General features: G+C 44.1%; 2 protein-coding genes across 5 annotated transcripts in view; both read right to left on the bottom strand.

Moving 5' to 3' along the window:
- Positions 1–8,851, bottom strand: part of ANXA13 (annexin A13) — a 33,696-nt gene extending 24,845 nt beyond the window's left edge. Inside the window, exon 1 of the mRNA XM_053247521.1 lies at positions 8,815–8,851. Within this exon, the coding sequence (XP_053103496.1) occupies positions 8,815–8,829 (15 nt within the window). The 5' untranslated portion in view covers positions 8,830–8,851. The remainder of the gene's footprint in view (positions 1–8,814) is intronic.
- A 3,512-nt stretch (positions 8,852–12,363) lies between these two features.
- FAM91A1 (family with sequence similarity 91 member A1) overlaps positions 12,364–18,516 on the bottom strand; it is a 47,354-nt gene continuing 41,201 nt past the window's right edge. For all 4 annotated transcript variants that reach the window (XM_053246939.1, XM_053246938.1, XM_053246941.1 and 1 more), the window contains exons 22-24: positions 18,113–18,236; positions 17,916–17,985; positions 12,364–17,454 (exon numbers count right to left, since the gene is read on the bottom strand). In XM_053246939.1, coding sequence (XP_053102914.1) covers positions 17,254–17,454; positions 17,916–17,985; positions 18,113–18,236 — 395 coding nt within the window. In that variant the 3' untranslated portion in view covers positions 12,364–17,253. The remainder of the gene's footprint in view (positions 17,455–17,915; positions 17,986–18,112; positions 18,237–18,516) is intronic.

Consider the following 18,516-nt stretch of genomic DNA (forward strand, 5'->3'; position numbering starts at 1 on the left):
CTGTATTTAATCTCTATTTTTAAAGAGGGTCATCTTAAATTCAGAGTTCTGTTTGGATAAATATGGTAGTTTTAAATTAGTGTCAAAAGACATGGTTTTTATCAGGGATTTCCCACAAATGGCCAGCAAGTGGTGCTGTGTAATGGCACATGGAGGAAGTAAGCCATGTGAACAGCTAGTCAATAAATGCTAATACATTGAACAAAAAGGAGCTATATAACCTGGACAGAGAGAAGATAAACACAAACATCTTCCATTTTCAAATGGATTAGTTTAGTTTAGTTTATTTAAAATACAGTCAATGGCCAGACAATATTAACAGCAATAAATGTCAAACAAATCATCTACGACTTTGAAGAGGCTTAAAATAACAATAATCCAGTTAACTCAGGTCGTAGCTTGCAGACAGCAAAACATTATTTTGCAATATTTAAAGAAATAGCATCATTAATATCAGACAATAAAATTTGCAAATAGAAAGCCTCTGAGTGCCCTGGATATTTTGACAGCAATGGTAAAATTAATCGAGCCCGAGCGTCTCTATAATATGAACAGCACAATAAAACAACCCCTGCACCACACAGGCAAAGATTCAACAACCCCTGCACCACACAGGCAAACCCTGGCTCCATTTTCAAATGAAATATTTCCCTGTCTGGAAATACCCTTTAACTCACACTCTGACAAATATCTAGCTAATTGGACAAAGAGACACCTTTTAAAAGTGGTGATTCTCTTTATTTAGCAGAGGGAGAGCAACTGGCCCTATCCAACCCCAGCACAGCATCCCTCCAGTGGCTGTTGCTGGTATCTGCTTTATGTTTCTGTTTAGCTTGTGAATTCTTTGGGGACAGGGGACCATCTTATTTATGTATTGTTTATTTTTCTATATAAACTTTGAGAACTTTGGTTGAAAAGTGGTATATAAATATTCATTGTAGCAGCAGCAGCAGGATCCTCATTATCAGACAACTTCACGTTCATAGATCTGGCCCCAGGAATCTGAGCACTCATGGAGATGACAAGAGTTTCCCTTGGTTAGGTGAGTGACATAGGAACATAGGAAGCTGCCATATACCGAGTCAGACCATTGGTCTATCTAGCTCAGTATTGTCTGCACAGACTGGCAGCGGCTTCTCCAAGATTGCAGGCAGGAATCTCTCTCTGCCCTATCTTGGAGATGCTGCCAGGGAGGGAACTTGGGACCTTCTGCTCTTCCCAGAGCGGCTCCATCCCCTGAGGGGGAATATCTTGCAGTGCTCACACTTCTAGTCTCCCATTCATATGCAACCAGGGCAGACCCTGCTTAGCTAAGGGGACTAGTCATGCTTGCTACCACAAGACCAACTCTCCTCTCCTTTTGTGGACTTGTTCTTTTGTGGACTTGTGGTGTATCCCTGTAAAGAGGGCTGCCCACAGTCAGATATCCCTCCTAACTCCCCTTTGATGATGGTGCTTTTGGGATACTGTGAAGCTCGATCCTACTTTGTTCTCACTTGATTTGAGAGTTGCCTTACCATCTCTCTGCGACACTGGTACCGTAGTCCTCACTGACAGGGACCCCACAGAAGGTGCAATGTGTCTCTGGGTGCTGATCACGCCCAGAGAACCATTGCATGCCCACTGATATCCTGACAGTATTCAAACCCTCCATCCATATTTCCCGCCCATCATAATGTCACTTTGTTGAGCAAATTCTATTTTGTAGGACAAGCAGGAAATTATGACGGCATGGACGACAGTTACTGCCTATCCCTTGTTTACACTGTTCAACAAATATTTTCTAGGCATGGCAAAGCCAGACCTGCATGATTAATCATTCATTGGGAGGAGTTTAATTATTCATTGTAACAGAAGCTTCCAACGAGCAGAGTTAACCTGAGATGAGGTGGCCTTGAGGGTCAAATTAGACGTGACAGCACAGAACCACATGACAGGATCTGGTGTGCCACTGTGAGAAACAGGATGCTGGACTAGATAGGCCTTGGGCCTGATCCAGCAGGACTGTTCTTAACCATCGATTTTGAGCTGGGGTTGCACCTGTCATGGCATAAAGTGTGCCCCGGGGTGGGGGTGGAGTTTAAAAGCAAAAGGTTCATGTGTGAAGGTGGTGGGGTACCAATGTCTCTAGCCTGTGCTCCCCACCGCCACAAGCCAGCAATGATGAATCAATATTGTTCCAGCCCTCCAGGAACTGGAAGAGTCTTCTATAGCACAGGGTCCTTGAAAACAGAGGGCCCTGAGCACCCACCCTCTAGTCCTCTCTCTCTTCAAACAGCCCTGTGAGGTACTACTAAATGCTTCCTCTGTCCATGGTTTTCCTCCTTTTCGCCTCAGCTGAGCTCTGACATTGGAGAAAAATGCATGGGGAAAAGAGAGGCTATGGGGCTAAGTGGCAGATCAAGCATGGGTTCAACGCAGGGGCAGAGCCACTATTGGGCGAATGGGTTCAAAGAACCCGGGCTGCGCCCAATCAGGGGCCACGCCTCACGGCCCCGTCACCTCCCCCCGTGTCTGTCGTCAGATGCGGGGATGCTGGTTTAGCTCCCAAGCAGGGGGCCACGCGGCTCCCGTTCAGGAGTTAAATGTCCGCTGCATTTGCGGCGCGGCCAGGAGTGGCTCTTCCTTGGCTTTAAGGCAGGGAAGAGCCACTCCTGGCTGTGCTGCGAATGCAGTGCCAGCCCCAGTCTAGCTCCCAAGGGGGCCACACGGCCCCTTCAGGAGTTAAATGGCTGGTGCTGCAAACGTGGCTGCATTTGCGGTTAAATGGCCGTGCGGCTCCATTCGGGAGCCAGACCACCTCCCTCCCTGCGTCTGATGCCAGATGCGGGAACATGGCCGCTGGCAGTCAGACTCCGTGCCTGGTTCAATGTCCTTTACTTGCCCTCCCATCTTGCTGCAAAACTCAGAGATCACCACCTGCTTTCTTCATGAATGGGAAGATCTGGCATTAAAACAAATGGGGTCTGTGTCTGTCATGCCTAATTTGACCTTGAATCCCTGACATCATACAGATCTAGTCGTATCCAGACTTTATGTTGCACCTAATCTGTTCAGATTAGAGGTGTACATGAATTTGCAGTTTGGTTTGAATTCGGACCAAATTCGGACCAGACTGCTGGTCCGTGAACCGGTTCAGTCTAACCAACCGGCTGGCCCGGTTTGCTCAACTGAAGCCGTTCGAGGGGCTATGCTTGTACAGGGGAATCCGGTGAGGAGGCCAGAAGCATCAGGGACAGGGAATCCTGTCAAAGGGAAACTGGAGAGGCAGCCAGAACTGCGCAGTCATGTGGAAGGGTTGCGGGAGCAGGAGCCTGGGCTGCACCAGGAGGACTTTGAGGGGTGGCAGCCACCACCAGGCCAGTGAGAATCTTGATCTGCTTTTAAAGGCATGCTCTCGCCCTCCCCCCACACTTTTAGACCACCCATTAGAAGATTTTCAAGGATTCCCCCCCCCCATGCTTGTAAAGGGGAATCCTCACTGGATTCCCCTTTACAAGCACAGCCCCTCAAACCCAAACTGGTCTGCCACAGACCAGGCTCAATTTGGTTGCGGACCAGAATGCTGGTTCGCCATCGAACCATCGAACTGGCCCAGTTCGAGGTGAACCGGTTGTGCACACCCTTAGTTCAGATATTTGTATACATGTAGATGTTTTTGTATGAATGACTGTACCTGAGTTCGTGTTAAAAGTGAACCTGGGTAGAGGCCTCTGAAATGCAAGATAGAGATAGGAAGTATACTGCTGTATGAGCGTTCAACATAGCATATGAGCCACTGTACCTGCATAAGATCTGTACCTGTGTACAAAGATTGTACGTTTATAATGGGTGGCCAAGACTTCTGTGTTATCAGGATGAGCTAGAAAGAGTAAGTTATTGCCATGGAGATGGCTTCAATCATCTATACATTTAGTGCAAGTTTCCCCAGCCTTGCATCCCCCGTGTTAGACTATGACTACCATCACTGCGGGTTGTAGTCCAACAACATATGGCAGTGCTGCTCAACTTCGGCCCTCCTGCAGATGTTGGCCTACAACTCCCATAACTCCTGGCTATTGGCCACTGTGGCTGGGGATTATGGGAGTTGGTCCCATAATCTCCCGAGAGGAGAGCTGGTCTTGTGGTAGCAAGCATGACTTGTCCCCTTAGTTAAGCAGGGTCCGCCCGGGTTGAATATGAATGAGAGACTAGAAGTGTGAGCACTGTGATATATTCCCCTTAGGCGCAGAGATGTCAAACTGTGGCCCTTCTGCAGATGTTGGCCTACAACTCCCATCATCCCTGGCTATTGGCCACTGTGGCTGGGGATTATGGGAGTTGTAGTCCAAAAACAGCTGGAGGGCCACAGTTTGACATCCCTGCCTTAGGGGAAGGAGCCGCTCTGAGAAGAGCATCTAGTCTCCAAGTTCCCTCCCTGGCTTCTCCAAGATAGGGTTGAGAGAGATTCCTGCCTGCAACCTTGGAGAAGCCGCTGCCAGTCTGTGAAGACAAAACTGAGCTAGATAGACCAATGGTCTGAATCAGCAGCTTCCTATGTTCCGATGTAGTCCAAAAATAGCTGGGGGGGGGGGCGGGCAAAGTTGAGCAGGCCTGGCATATGGGAACCAAGTTCAAGAGCCCCTGCATTAAAACCACAATCCCACTCAAGTCATCTGCTTCTGAATCCAGCCCTTACCCTTGCCAAGATTTGGTTTCTGTGGTCTTTGAACATTCAGGATTCATTGATTTGGAGAAGGGCAGGAAAGACAAAACTACATTCTGCAGTCTGGTCATTGATGTTCCACACTGTACCATGCACAGGATATCAGTGCAGAGGGAAAAATGGGTAGGAACATTATTTTCACATTTAAGAATATGTATATACTATACATCACTTTTCAGCAAGAAGTTCACAAAGCAGTGAAGGAATAAAAAGATGGTTCCCTGCCCCCAAAGGGCTCACCCTTTAAAAAGAAAGAGACGCCGGGGAGAGACCCGCAACAGTCATTGGGAGGAATGGACCGCTAGGCTGAACAGGGACAGGTAATCTTTCCCTGATGAATATAAGAGAACTGCCTCTTCAGTAGATGCCTCTTGACCCTCTAGGCATTGTCCTTACTTACACTCTGCTTTGATGCAATGGAGGCATGGGATGAGCAGCATACTCAGGAATTCTCCTCATAAGGGGCCAATACAGGTGGTCTCAAGCCACCTAAAGGCACAGTGGGGAAGTAACTTGCCTAGGGAACAAGACGTAGCTGGTTCAAATCAACGTTGGTATGTTTTCCAAACTATGGGAACTCCTATATCGGGCTGCAGCAATAAGGGAAGATGCTGAAAGGCATCATCTCATACTGTGCGGGAGATGGCAATGGTAAATCTCTCCTGTATTCTACCAAAGCAAGCCACATGGCTCTGGGGTCACCAGGAGTCGGCACCAACTTGACAGCACAACTTTACTTTACAGGTGAGCTCAACTGGCTATCGCTAGAGGCAATGTGACTCTGCTGATCATTTTGGATCTCTCTTCAGCGTTCGATACCATCAACCATGGTATCCTTCTGGACTGCCTGAGGAGGTGGGATTGGGTGGCACGGTTTTACAGTGGTTCCTTTCCTACCTCTCTGGCAGATTCCAGATGGTGTCACTTGGAGACTGTTGTTCTGCTAAGCGAGAACTGAAGTGTGGAGTCCCACAAGGCTCCATACCCTCTCCAATGCTTTTTAACATCTACATGGAACTGCTGGGAGAGATTATCAAGAGGTTTGGTGCTGGGTGTTATCAATATGCTGATGACACCCAGATTTACTTCTCCATGCCGACCTCATCAGGAAATGGCATATCTTCCCTAAATGCCTGCCTGGAGGCAGTAATGGGCTGGATGAGGGATAACAAACTGAAGTTGAATCCAAATAAGACAGAGATACTGGCTGTGGGGAGCCAGGACCTGAGAGATGGTTTAGATCTGCATGTTCTGGATGGGGTAACACTCCCCCTGAAAGATCAGGTACGTAGCTTAGGCGTGCTCCTGGACCCAAAGCTCTCCCTGGTTTTTCAGGTTGAGGCAGTGGTCAGGAGCACTTTTATCAGCTTCAGCTGATACATCAGCTACGCCCATTTCTAGAGTTGAATGACCTTAAAACAGTAGGACATATGCTGGTAACCTCCAGGCTTGACTACTGTAATGCGCTCTATGAGGGGCTGCCTGTGTACATAGTCAGGAAACTACAGTTGGTACAGAATGCAGCAGCCAAATTGGTCTCTGGGATAACATGAAGGGACCACATAACACTGATGTTAAAAGAACTGCACTGGATGCCGATATGTTTCCAGGTGAAATACAAAGTGTTGCTTATTACCTATAAAGCCCTAAATGGCTTGGGTCCAGGGATTTAAGAGAGTGCATCCTTTGTCATAAACCCTGCCGCCTGTTACGATCTGGAGAGGTCCGGTTATGGTTGCTACCAGCTCGTTTGGTGGCGACCGAGGACCGGGCTTTCTCTGTGGCTACCCAGGGCTTTTGAATATGCTCTCTGCTAAAATAAGAGTATCTCCTTCTCTGTTTGTTTTCAGGAAGAACCTCAAGACCCTCCTATTCTCTCAGGCTTTTAATTAGAATTAATTTCAATAATTTAAAAAATTTGTTTTAATAGTTTTATTCTGTTGTTTTTATTGTCATGTATTTTAATTTGTGTCTTTTAAATGTTTTAAATTTTGAATACCGCCTAGAGATATACATATCAGGTGGTATAAAAATATAAAAAATAATAAATAAATAAATAAATAAAATACTAGAAGAGGCACTAAAGGTATTCCTGGTTAAGCTGTATAAAGGTTTGTAGATAAAAATCATCACTTTAACCCCATGATAGGACTGCTACCAACCCTCCAGGAATGCTTAGAACCTTCAGGTATCAACATCCATCTCCAGGTGTCTATTGAAAGCAATCCAGGAGATTTTAATAGCTTCATATTGTAAAAAACATTGGAAAAAATGTTGGGGAAAGCATCTTCCGAAATTGCTTCAGTCACAGTTGGCAACCCTTGCCCAGAAGGCATCAGGTATACAGGGCACTGCTCAGATAATGTCTTGAATATGGACTCCCTTCAGTGGCTGTGGGCATCAGATATTTAATTGTCCAGCCTCTAGGGCCAAATATGGCCATGGGGAAGAAAGAGGAGTGGGGTGGCAAAGAAGTTCTATTTTTTGGCCACCAGAAACCCCATTCATTAAAAACAAACAAACAAACCTGCCAGTATTTCGCACACCCCTCAACCATGCTGACTGGAAACTTTATTTTAATGCATCTTTTCATTTGTGTCAAAGTGAATATAAACTAAATGTACAAAAAAGCGTTTAAAAGAAAAATCAAAATTACAGTCAGAATCACAGTTTCACCATATTGCAATAATATAATACATAAAGACATTTGATACTTCAGAACAATATGTGTGGATGAATATTATCCTGTATGCTAGTATTTCAAAACTGGAAAAAGAAAATCACTTCCTTAAATGAACCTATTTGTTGTTTCCTCTTCTTTTGTGGTTTTGTAATAGGTACGTTTAACCATAAATATCACCCTCACTATACAGTTTTGCCCATCTGCTTAAGATGGTGGAGTTGGTTTTTCCATGCTTTAGCTATCCATAGCCTGGCTCCGGTCAGATGAAATATTATTAAAAAATTAAACAAAAGGGAAGCTATTGGGTTGGCTTGACAGGTCATAACAGTGATCATTGCAGCAGCAGCAGCGACAACCGTCTATCCACCCCTGTTTGAGGAGTGGCTGATGAAATCTGGGGCTCTGAGCCATTCATTGCCATTCTGAACGCCATGGGCCACCTCCCTAATGACACCCTTAGCTATAGCTGAGGACTGTCGACCATTTACAGGGTTTTTTTTAGTTGATTAATCAGGTGAATAAAGCCACCTAATGGCGTAGCGGGGAACTAACTTGCCTAGGGAGCAAGAGGCTGATGGTTCGAATCCTCACTGGTATGTTTCCAAGACTTTGGGAAACACCTGTATCAGGCAGCAGCGATATAGGAAGGTGCTGAAAGGTATTATCTCATACTGCGTGGGAGATGGCAGTGGTAAACCCCTCCTGTGTTCTACCAAAGAAAACCACAGGGCTCTGTGGTCACCAGACACCGACAACACAACTTCACTTTAATCAGGTAAACAAGTCAATTCCTTTATGAAATTTAAGTACATGTGCCTTTCCCCAAGTCACTTTTAAGAGCATAGAAAGAAGTGCAGCTATTTACAATTAAAATTTTAAAAGCACCCTTCCTCTTCCACCTCTTCCACTTCCTCCTCCTCCAGTATTTATATACGTTCTTCAACCAAAGTTCTTAAAGAGGTTTAACATAGAAAAGTAAATAATTTACAAACAAATAAGATGGTCCCCTGTCCCCAAAGGACTCACAATCTAAAAATAAACATAAGGCAGAAACCAGCAACAGCCACTGGAGGGATGCTGTGCTGGGGTTGGATAAGGCCAGTTGCTTACCCTCTGCTAAATAGAAGATCAATCACCACTTTAAAAAGATGTCTCTTTGCTCAGTTAACAACCCCTACATTGCTAAATGTAAATTTGCCCCCCCCCCATTCTTATGCATTGCACAAAACACAAAAGAACCAAAATGACTTCCAATAAAATAAAATAAAATAAAAATCCGAGTGTTTTGGTATCAGCCTTGCTGATTAAAATTGCCACATTTAGTAATTTGTGCATTCTGACATATATAAAAATGGATATATTGAGACCATCAGAACAGAATGGAAGGTTTGGTGGGGGAAGGATGATAAAAGGGAAGATTACTTACATGAAAGTTGCCCATTTCCCTTAACAGTTGAGAGCTTTGCTTTCCCCCAGGATAAGCATCTGCTCAAAGTCAGGTTTTATGCTATTGCAGTTCCGGGATTAATAAATAACCTCTGACATTATCTGTGTCATTTTATCCATAAGTGATTGCTCATTAAGACACCATCCCTTTATTAAAGCATAGGGTCTGTGAACTTGTTAATAAGTCACCAATAATGGCTAAATATGTCCCTGCTAACTGAATAAGGAGGCGCCTTTTGAAGCTGTCTGTCATATACTTGGTGCCAGCCTGTGTGTAACTATCTAACCAATATGGCATTCCTCCCAGTGGCTGTTACTGGTTTTTCCCTTATGTGTCCTTTTAATTAGTTCCTTCCTCCTAAGGGGCTTACAATCCTCTCGTTCTTTTTGCTATATAAACTTTGAGAAATTCTTTTTGTTGAAAAGCGAGAGAGAGAGAGAGATAAAATGGAATGGAAGAAATATACCCTCAGAACATGTTAAATCGTTCCATTCATTACAGAAACAATATGCTTATGGTGACACAGGGAACTTGATTGTGACCCCACCAATACCTAGCCAGGGCTACATACACAAATTTCTGACTGCTGTGTGTGTGATGTTGGGACAGTGGCACTATGTTTGAGACAGGCATGCAGAGTTTGAGGACATTCTTCCACTTGTTGGAATGAGAGGGCAGTGCAGACAGAAGGCAAGGACATGATCCATGATGCATGTCTGGGAGGATCCAAGTTCAGAGGCTGCAGGATTAGGCCTTTAATCCAGGGCCCCTCCATATCCTACCTACATGGCTATAAGTTACCCCGTCCTCCCTGAGTGCAATTTCGCCATGCTAGTTTTGATCTGGGCAGTATGTCACCATGGATTCTTTGTGGCACTTATTTGTAGGGATAACACCAACCTAGTACAAAACTGACATCCGTTTTGAGGAAAGTCCCCTCTCTTCCACCTCTGTCTTAGGAGTACTAAGATCTGGTACACAAGCCTCAAGCAAATGATTTCCACTGTTTATTCACAGGCGAGGCTAATTGGCTTTATCAGAAAAGCAAATAGATGGTACCAGCAGATGCTCAGACTGGCTTTCACTTCACATAGCAGCAGTATCGATTGCCTACCTGAGCAGGAAGGTTTGTGCCATGTTTGATGTAGGCGGCTAACGTGAAAAATTAGCAGAGTCACAGGGGAGGGCCTCTCTGATGCGGTAGGGTGGAAGGTGCCACTTTCCCCGATAGGATACTCCATCTCACAGAAGGTTTGCATGATAGTTTGGGGTGGTGGTGCTTGGAATGGAGTGGTATGAAAGACGCATCAGGGTCTTTGGGGTATAACACACAGTCATAGGAACATAGGAAGCTGCCTTATACCGAGTCAGGCCATTAGTCCATCTAGCTCAGTGTTGTCTTCACAGACTGGCAGCGGCTTCTCCAAGGTTACAGGCAGGAATCTCTCTCAGCCCTATCTTGGAGATGCCAGGGAGGGAACTTGGAACCTTCTGCTCTTCCCAGAGCAGCTCCATCCCCAGAGGGGAATATCTTACAGTGCTCACACTTCTAGTCTCCTATTCATATGCAACCAGGGCAGACCCTGCATAACTAAGGGGACAGGTCATACTTGCTAACATAAGACCAGCTCTCCTCTACCATTAGTCCATCTAGCTGCTGCTACGACGACCAAAATTTATATACTGCTTTTCAAACAAAAGTTACCAAAGCAGTGTATATAGAGAAATAAAAAATAAAAGATGGATCCATGTCCCCAGAGTTCATAGTCTAAAGAGAAACATAAGATAAACACCAGCAACAGCCACTGGAGGGGTGCTGTGCTGGGGTTGGATAGGGCCAGTTGCTCTCCCCCTGCTCAGTAAAGGAAATCACCACTTTTAAAAAGGTGTCTCTTTGCTCAGTTAGCAGGGAGAAACTGGCAGCAGCTCTCCAAGGTTTCAGGCAGGAGTGTTTCCCAGCCCTACCTGGAGATGCCAGAGACTGAACCTATGATCTTCTGCATACAAAGCAGATGCTCTACCACAGAGATACAGCGCCTTGTCCATCCCACTCCCACAGTCTCCCCTTAAGGAGTTTTGCAGAAAACACTTCACTTCAGAATCTGAAGAAAAGAGCTATGTGTAAGAAATCCAGATGCTGTGAAAAAGGATTTGACTAACATGCAGAAAACCTTGGCAAGAAAACAAAACATGTTCTAGCCAATACAAATCTGATGTAAAGGCCAAGAGGTAGATTTACTGTATTCAGTCCTAAATCACTATTCACCACTAATACTGATGACATACTAACTCATTTGTTCTTAGATATCAGGGTAAGAGTTTGTCATAGCCCTTTATACATAGATGGGTGGGGGGATATATTTCATGTGGGGAACCTGGTTAAAATACTAACAAGTCATAGCAGATGAAATGGCCAGGTTCTCAATTTCTTGGCTTAACACATTTTATTCTTTCTGGTTTAGGCACACAAAATAGGTAGGTAAAATTTCTTTCTGGATTCATGTGTGGGTGCATGGCTCTGATAAGTAGCATTCGCCTATGGGGCCAGGCCCAAATCTAGCCCAGAGATCCTGGTTTGCCCTCTGTGCCATTCTAGCAGCCGAGATGAATGCTTTAAACCCAGCTGAACTCTTGAAGCTGGCTTCTGACAGGAGGGAGAATTAGCTGAGAAACTAGCCCTAATCACACATTATGTGCATTGCATGTGCACATGTAGATCTGTATCCACATAGAAGTCACAGATCCATGATCAACACACGTACAATAATAATAATATGTCCTATCTATAGCCTTCCCTTCACCCAAGTTCTTTAAAGTGAGTACATGTACACAAACACATGTACATGTGTACAGACACCTGTATGCACATGCAACATGTCTGAAAAGGTGCCACATTCTTTCCACTTCTGGGAAGCACCATGCCATTCTGTGAAGGAGCTGTCAGTTTCACAGAGAAGACTCATGACAGTTTGGCAATGCAGAAAATCCAAATGCCATCGTCAGGGTTATCAAGGTCAAAAATAAAGGGCTGGGGGAATGGAACAGGTTTGTGAATTTGGCTTCCTCCCAGTAGGCCTAGTAAGTAGCTGCCAGGGTGGTTAAGCTCTCTCTCTGCACCAGCCCCAATCCCACATTATTTCCAGAGAGCACCCAAACTGGATGCTTCCAGGGAATTCATAGGCAGGGCAAGTTCTTGATGTTGTGTTTATTGGCTTGATTCACACATGCATAGTATGCATTTATTTACATTGTTTTATACCACCTTTCAAAGTAGCCATGTTCAACACTTGACCAATGTAACATCAAATGACCAGCAAGTGCCTTTGTGTATAAACCAGCACTGATCCAACCTCACAAACAGAACCTGCCAATCACTCAGTGTCACTTCAAGCACCATGCTTTTTCATACAGCCAGTACATACATTTAGCTCTCATAATCCAGCAATGAGTAAGCAATGCATCTTTGTGACCTACCCCCCCCACCCCAGCTTTGACACTTCTAGAATAAAAGGGCCATTCTGCAAAAAGTTCTGACCAGCAACAGTTTTATTTGTAAACATTTATGTTACATGTGCCAATAATTTAATCAAATACCAGATTTTGTACATTCCACTGTATACCATCAGCAACATTAGAACAGAGAACAAAGCAACTGGGTTGCTTTACGGTTGTTGGGACTCCCACGCTTTAAACCTTCCAAAGATACAAGTGGTGTTAGAAACACAGAGGAAAATAAGAGCACTACTGGGGATAATTAGACTGTTATGAAGCTGGCAAGGAGAAGACAGTGATGTACATATACGAAAGGGAAATCCCAGCAACACAGTCCTGAAAAACTCACAAGTCTCTCAAGGAGAGTCCAGTTAAAAACATTGTTTCTGGATATCTCATTTATTCCCCAGTTTAAGAAACAAAAGTACATTTTAATTATGAAAAATATAGACAACTGCAAAATGTTAAGGCCTAATACAACACAAACCTGATCTGAGACAAGTGACCAAAAAAAGAAGAAAAAGAAGAAGAAGAAGAAAAGGCTAAGCTTGACAGATCAAGAAAAATGTTTTGGTTGAAAACAAGTTGCAACTTTATTCACAGTATATTTATGTCACACCTGAAATATGGCAGAAAGGATTGGGGTTGGAAGGTCTACTACGCCAGAGATTCTCATGCTGGGCCCCCAGATATGTTGACGGCAGCTCCCCACCTCTCCAGCCAAAGGCCACTGTGGCTGATGAGGGGCTGCAGTCCACTGTGGTTGGGGATAGTGGGAATTGTAGTCCAACATCATCTGGGGACCCGTTTGAGAAACCCTGGGCTAAGTGAGTGTTTTGTATCTGTTATGGGGAGGATTTTTTAAAGGAATGGAGCTAGATGAGACTTGGAATGGTCTTTTGCCTCTCTTGTTCCCTCCCTCCACCAATGTAATACAATTTTTGACCATTTAAGCATCCCTCCACTTAAGGACTCTTCAGTGAGCTTTGATTGAGTTGGCAGCAGAGACACTGCCTTGGAGTGTTGCCATCTGGGTCTGTGTGGCGCATAGACAGCAGCATCCCAAGATCAGTAAAAAGGGAGGGTAAGATGGTGTGTCAGGGGGGAGGATGATGAAAAACAAACAAGGATGACTCCAGCTGAAACTTTTGAGAATTCCTGCCTATTGCTGGAGCAGCAAAGCCCTGCAATTCTGGGGATTTTCAAATGTCATAGGATAGACATTCAAAACAGACCACCACCACCACATCTGGGCTACATGAGTGTTATTTATGGTATGCATGATTTTCGGTAAGGTCTTCTAGTCCTGCTTCACTGAAAATTCCCATTACTGAAGGCCAAACTACACATTATGTGGTCTGTGGTCATCTCTTTGGTTTTTATTTTAAAACATCTGCAAAAGGCTCCGCATCTGATCAGAACAGGGACATGTGTGAGTTTAATCTTCCCCATTCTACTACTTTTTAGCCTGAAGTATCTCTCAAAAATTGCTCTTGGCCTGCTGGAGAAAATCAGAGCCATTCAGGGCAGGGTTGAAAATCATTCTCTGGATTTAGATCAGAAAAATGGCATACCTCCTTCCCTGTACTGCTGCTCCAATCTGGTTTGGAGCCTCCTGTGGCTGCTTTAAAAGTAAAAGCAAAACCAGTGGGAAATCCATGATTATATCTCCCACATCATGCACAGTATGGTCCTGACTAGTGAATACCATCAGGATGGGTCATGTGTGAAGTCTCAGATCATTGGTTTCTATCCTGCTTGTATAAAACCCGTAGGGAGAAAGTACTGTAACAACAATACAGAAATTGCTTCTGCAAGCAGATTAGATTCAAGAGAAAGGACTTAGGACTCCCAGATCTTGTATGGACCCCTATTCTTGTGACAGCCTGACACATGGATCAGGGGACCTCTCCATATGGCCTTGTGGCCTTTAGCAGCAGGTTAATATGCAGATCTTAGCAGGTAATAAAGCATCTGTCCCCATGCCGTGAGAAGCTTTGACTGGCCGATTTCTGCATAAAGTGGCTGTCAGAGGCACAGGAGGAGGACCAGTTGGCAACCCTAGGCTACTTTGAAGTAATTTGTTTTAAGCTACAACTAGTTTAAGGTACAATCCTCAAGCCTCTCCCTTTCCTTTGTTACAAGGCAGTGAAGCAACTGCTACTGTATCTCCAATGAGATGACAGACACATACCTTTCTATTAACATGTAATGATGTTCACATTATAGATCACTTCATTAGGTGGGGCTCTGTGATACTGTGAGAAATAAAAGAAACAGAAGGAAAGAAATGGCTATAAGAACCGATGCTCAAGCAAGTCCTCATCCTTGCTTTTCTGATGAAAGGGAACTTGTTTCCATATTTGGTGCATATGAATAGAACGGAAACAGGGAAGGGGGAGAGAATCAATTTCTAGCCACTAGAATTCAATATAAATTTTATACATTTTCTTTCATTTTCAAATATGCACAACAGAAGCCATTGTTCTTACCCTGGTTTGTTTTTTTAAACAGGAGGAACCTGCTGTTACTGCATCCTACTGTGAATATCACTTAGATTCTCTCTGGGTTCTTGGTCCCCTAAACATTCCTACCATTAAAGGCAGCTAATTTGCATTAAAAAACTACTCCAGTAAGACAAAACAAATCACCTTTCCCCCCTGCCCCAAACCCTGATATAAAACATTTTAGCTCACAATGATTCAACACCAAATGTTCTAATGCTTAAGGTTTTACAACTGAGTGGTTACATCTCACACCTGTCGAGAAGACCCCAAAACTAGCAGAACTACAGTACAGAGTGTGTATAAACTATACAAAGCTAACTGTTATACAACACTGCATTTCTCCTGCCCTTCTAGGGAGGGAACTCTGATAAAATCTAGAAAGGATTAGGCATTATCAGTCAACTGCATTAACACTTTTTCATGATGAAAGCAACCAAACACCCTCAAACCACTACGGTCTTAATCCACTGGGTAGTTCTGTAAAATTCCTACTAAATGAAGGAGTTGCACAAGAGCACTATCCATGTTCTTGTAAAACTCCCACCTATTTTCGTGGAGCTTATTTAGGAGAACTTCCCAGTGGACTGTTTAATGACTACCAGGCCTCCTTACAGTTCTGATACCTTATTCAGTTTACATTTATTCCTACATGTAAGTTAGAGATTCAACACAAATCTGACCAAGTTCTCCTTGCGGACATCCACTTTCTTAAACAACGGCATCCATCACAGGCTAGAAGAATCCAAACACTGTTTCTGTACAGTGTCCAAAGCATGGAACGCAGGTTGTGCAGACTGAATACTTAGTGTAGTGCATCCAGGCTTTCCCACAGCAAACCAATTATTCTACATTCTACAGCTCAGAGCCGATTCACACAACCACTTTCCCCACTAGCCACATAAAGTGTGCTTGAAAGTCCATGCGACTCTGCCACCATGTGCGAGGTTCAGCTTTTGGGACACCACTGTAGTTGTCTGCAGTGGCAAGCCAATAGCTACGTTCTTCATGTGGTGGTAGATTCACACAACTGGCTGGCCGTGAGCTAGAAGCTGTGACATGCAGGATCTCTGTATGGCTACTCCATACTAAAGTGGCTGTGAGAGAAGGCTCTCAGTTAACTTTGGACAAAAAGGCAGTAGCAGCAAAAGGTCCTCAGGTTCTTAGGTGTATTGCAAATGTGTCAGTAAAACAAGTGGAAGAAGCACAGTCTATCAACAAAGACCTATGTACAGACAGCATCAGTTATCCCTGGCATATGTCCAAACAGCTCTGTTCTACCAAGGATTAAAATACAGGTAGCATTCATTGTCCACGGTCCCGGCACCTGTGGTTTCACGTATCTGTGGACGGGTCTTAAAAGAAACTCAGTTTCTTTATTTGCAGTACAAAAATAGGCTAAAATCCATCTTTTAGCAGTTGGCCGAAATAGTGACTTCTGGTGTCACTTCCGGCTGCCATTTTGGAGCCAATTTGAGGCTCTCTCTTTAAAAAGCAACATTTCATTGGCCAATATTCACCAAATATTTGGCCGATTTGCAGGGGCTGCAAGGACATTTCTGGAGCCCTGGAGAGCAGGGTACTGTGCATTTCTATTCTTATTTCTCCCCGCTTCCCACTTTTGGGGCTTTATTTCCTGGTTAGGAACCTAACCCCTAGATTCCCATGGGGTAAGGTTTCTTTATTCGTGGTTTCCATACTCACAGCTACAGGCAAAAACGGAACCCCCGGGAATAAAGAGGGCCACCTGTATTAATCCAATTTCTAAAAGTTTTCCCATGAGGCATCTGTAGGCGCTCTTAAGTATCAGATTAAAACCATTTACAAACTAGCATCAATACACGGATGCCAGTATCTCCCAACCTTCCTTCTTAGTGGGTAGCTAATCTCTAAGAATGTCAGCAACAGCTCCTTAGCATTACCCCACCCTCAGATAGCATCACCAGTCGCAGAGACATTTTTGCTACACTATTTGAATACCTTTTGTGCCTTTCTAATGCCAAAAAAAAGTTTAACTGTTGTGTGTTAATACAAAAAATTAAGCAAGGTCTGCATCACTAACATACAAAATTGCTATTATCTCTGTTGTGACCGCATAGAAATTCAACTATCAGAAAGCCTATGAAGGATGCTTTCATTTATAAAAGAAAGACCGATTGTCTTGAGATTAAAAAGAGACAGGCTGATAAGCTAGAAAGCTTTCTGTTGCAACAGGACATGCAGTAATGGACAGACAGGCGAGACAGGATGCATCTCCCCAAGTTAAGTGCAACACTACACACTTTAGTAACACTATCATTGCAGAAGTCACACTGCAGCAACAGCAGTACACTTCTCAGAGATTGGCACTGTAAGTTGAATGCAGTTGGTTACCAGGAATAAAAAGGCAAGATGTGAACACCACACCCAGCGAACCCACAAGCTATTTAAGGTGCTCTGGTGGCATGGTGGCAATAAGGACCGAGGAAGGAGACCGTCCATGCCATTCCGATAAGACACCGTCCTTGAACATTAAATTCTTTGCAGGGAAGGGGACACCTGCGTCGGCACAAGCGGGATGTGAAAGTAAACTTGAAGAAGAAAAACTGGTCTCTGAAAGTAACTCCATGGTTGAAATGCTTTCCTATAAGAGGAAGAAAAAAGGGAACATGATTATGGGTTGGCTTTGGAGATCTTTCGACCAGCAACCAACTCACAAGGCAGGTCCAGACATCATGTGGAACCAGAGTTTATTGCAACTAAGGTTCATTCAACAAAAACTGATTGACATTCACCAAATCTTGGTTTGTTTCACCAGGTCTTTGTTCTATGAAACATTAACTCTTTGGGATGTAAACTATGTCAACTTTGGGGAGGGCCATAACTCAGTGGTAGAGCATGTACCTTGTATGCAAGAAGTCCCAGGTTTAATGCAAGCATCTCCAGGTAGGGTTGGAAAAGGCCCACCTGAAACCTTGGAGAGCTGCTACCCCGCAAGGCAGGCAATGCAGAGCAAGACTGACCAATGGTTGGTTGGGTTCAATGTAAGGCAGCTGCATATGGTAAACCCAAATAATGCCCGTGTGATTCTTAGTATATGTTTACCTGGAATGAATGGATAAAGCTAAGGACTTGTAGAGAGAGTTTTCTACTGGAATGTAACAGTTTTTGAAGGCTGTGAAAAGAAGAACACCACATGTCATAATGCATATGAGATTAATATGCATGCTATGCACATAACTCAGTGTCTTCAGTTTTGTATCTACCAATGACCCCAGGCAGAGTGTCAAGCAAAATCTCACCTCTCTCTGCTACATAGTCCATGGCTTGCAATTTTTCGGCAGATTTTCCTGTTTAATTCAGAGCTAAAGAGTGGAATTCCAAAGCACAATTCCAGGGGAACCCATTCCAGTTCTGTTGTGGGAACTGTTAAAAGATACAGAGAAGAGACATGAACAGCCCTGCTGGATCAGGCCCAAGGCCCATTTAGTCCAGCATCTTGTTTCGCACAGTGGCCCAATAGATACCCCTGGGAAACCCACAGGCAAGAGCTGAGGGCATGCCCTCTCTCCTGCTGTTACTTCCTTGCAACATAGTGGGGTTGATTAGAAAAACTTCCAATTAACATTGTGGTATACTCCTGCTCTCCAGGGGCTAAGGAGCTTAACAAAGGAGGCAAAATACCTACTTTCCCCATTATCTTAAT

The sequence above is a fragment of the Hemicordylus capensis genome, chromosome 4, assembly GCF_027244095.1.
Source record: "Hemicordylus capensis ecotype Gifberg chromosome 4, rHemCap1.1.pri, whole genome shotgun sequence".
Classification (NCBI taxonomy): Eukaryota; Metazoa; Chordata; class Lepidosauria; order Squamata; family Cordylidae; genus Hemicordylus; species Hemicordylus capensis.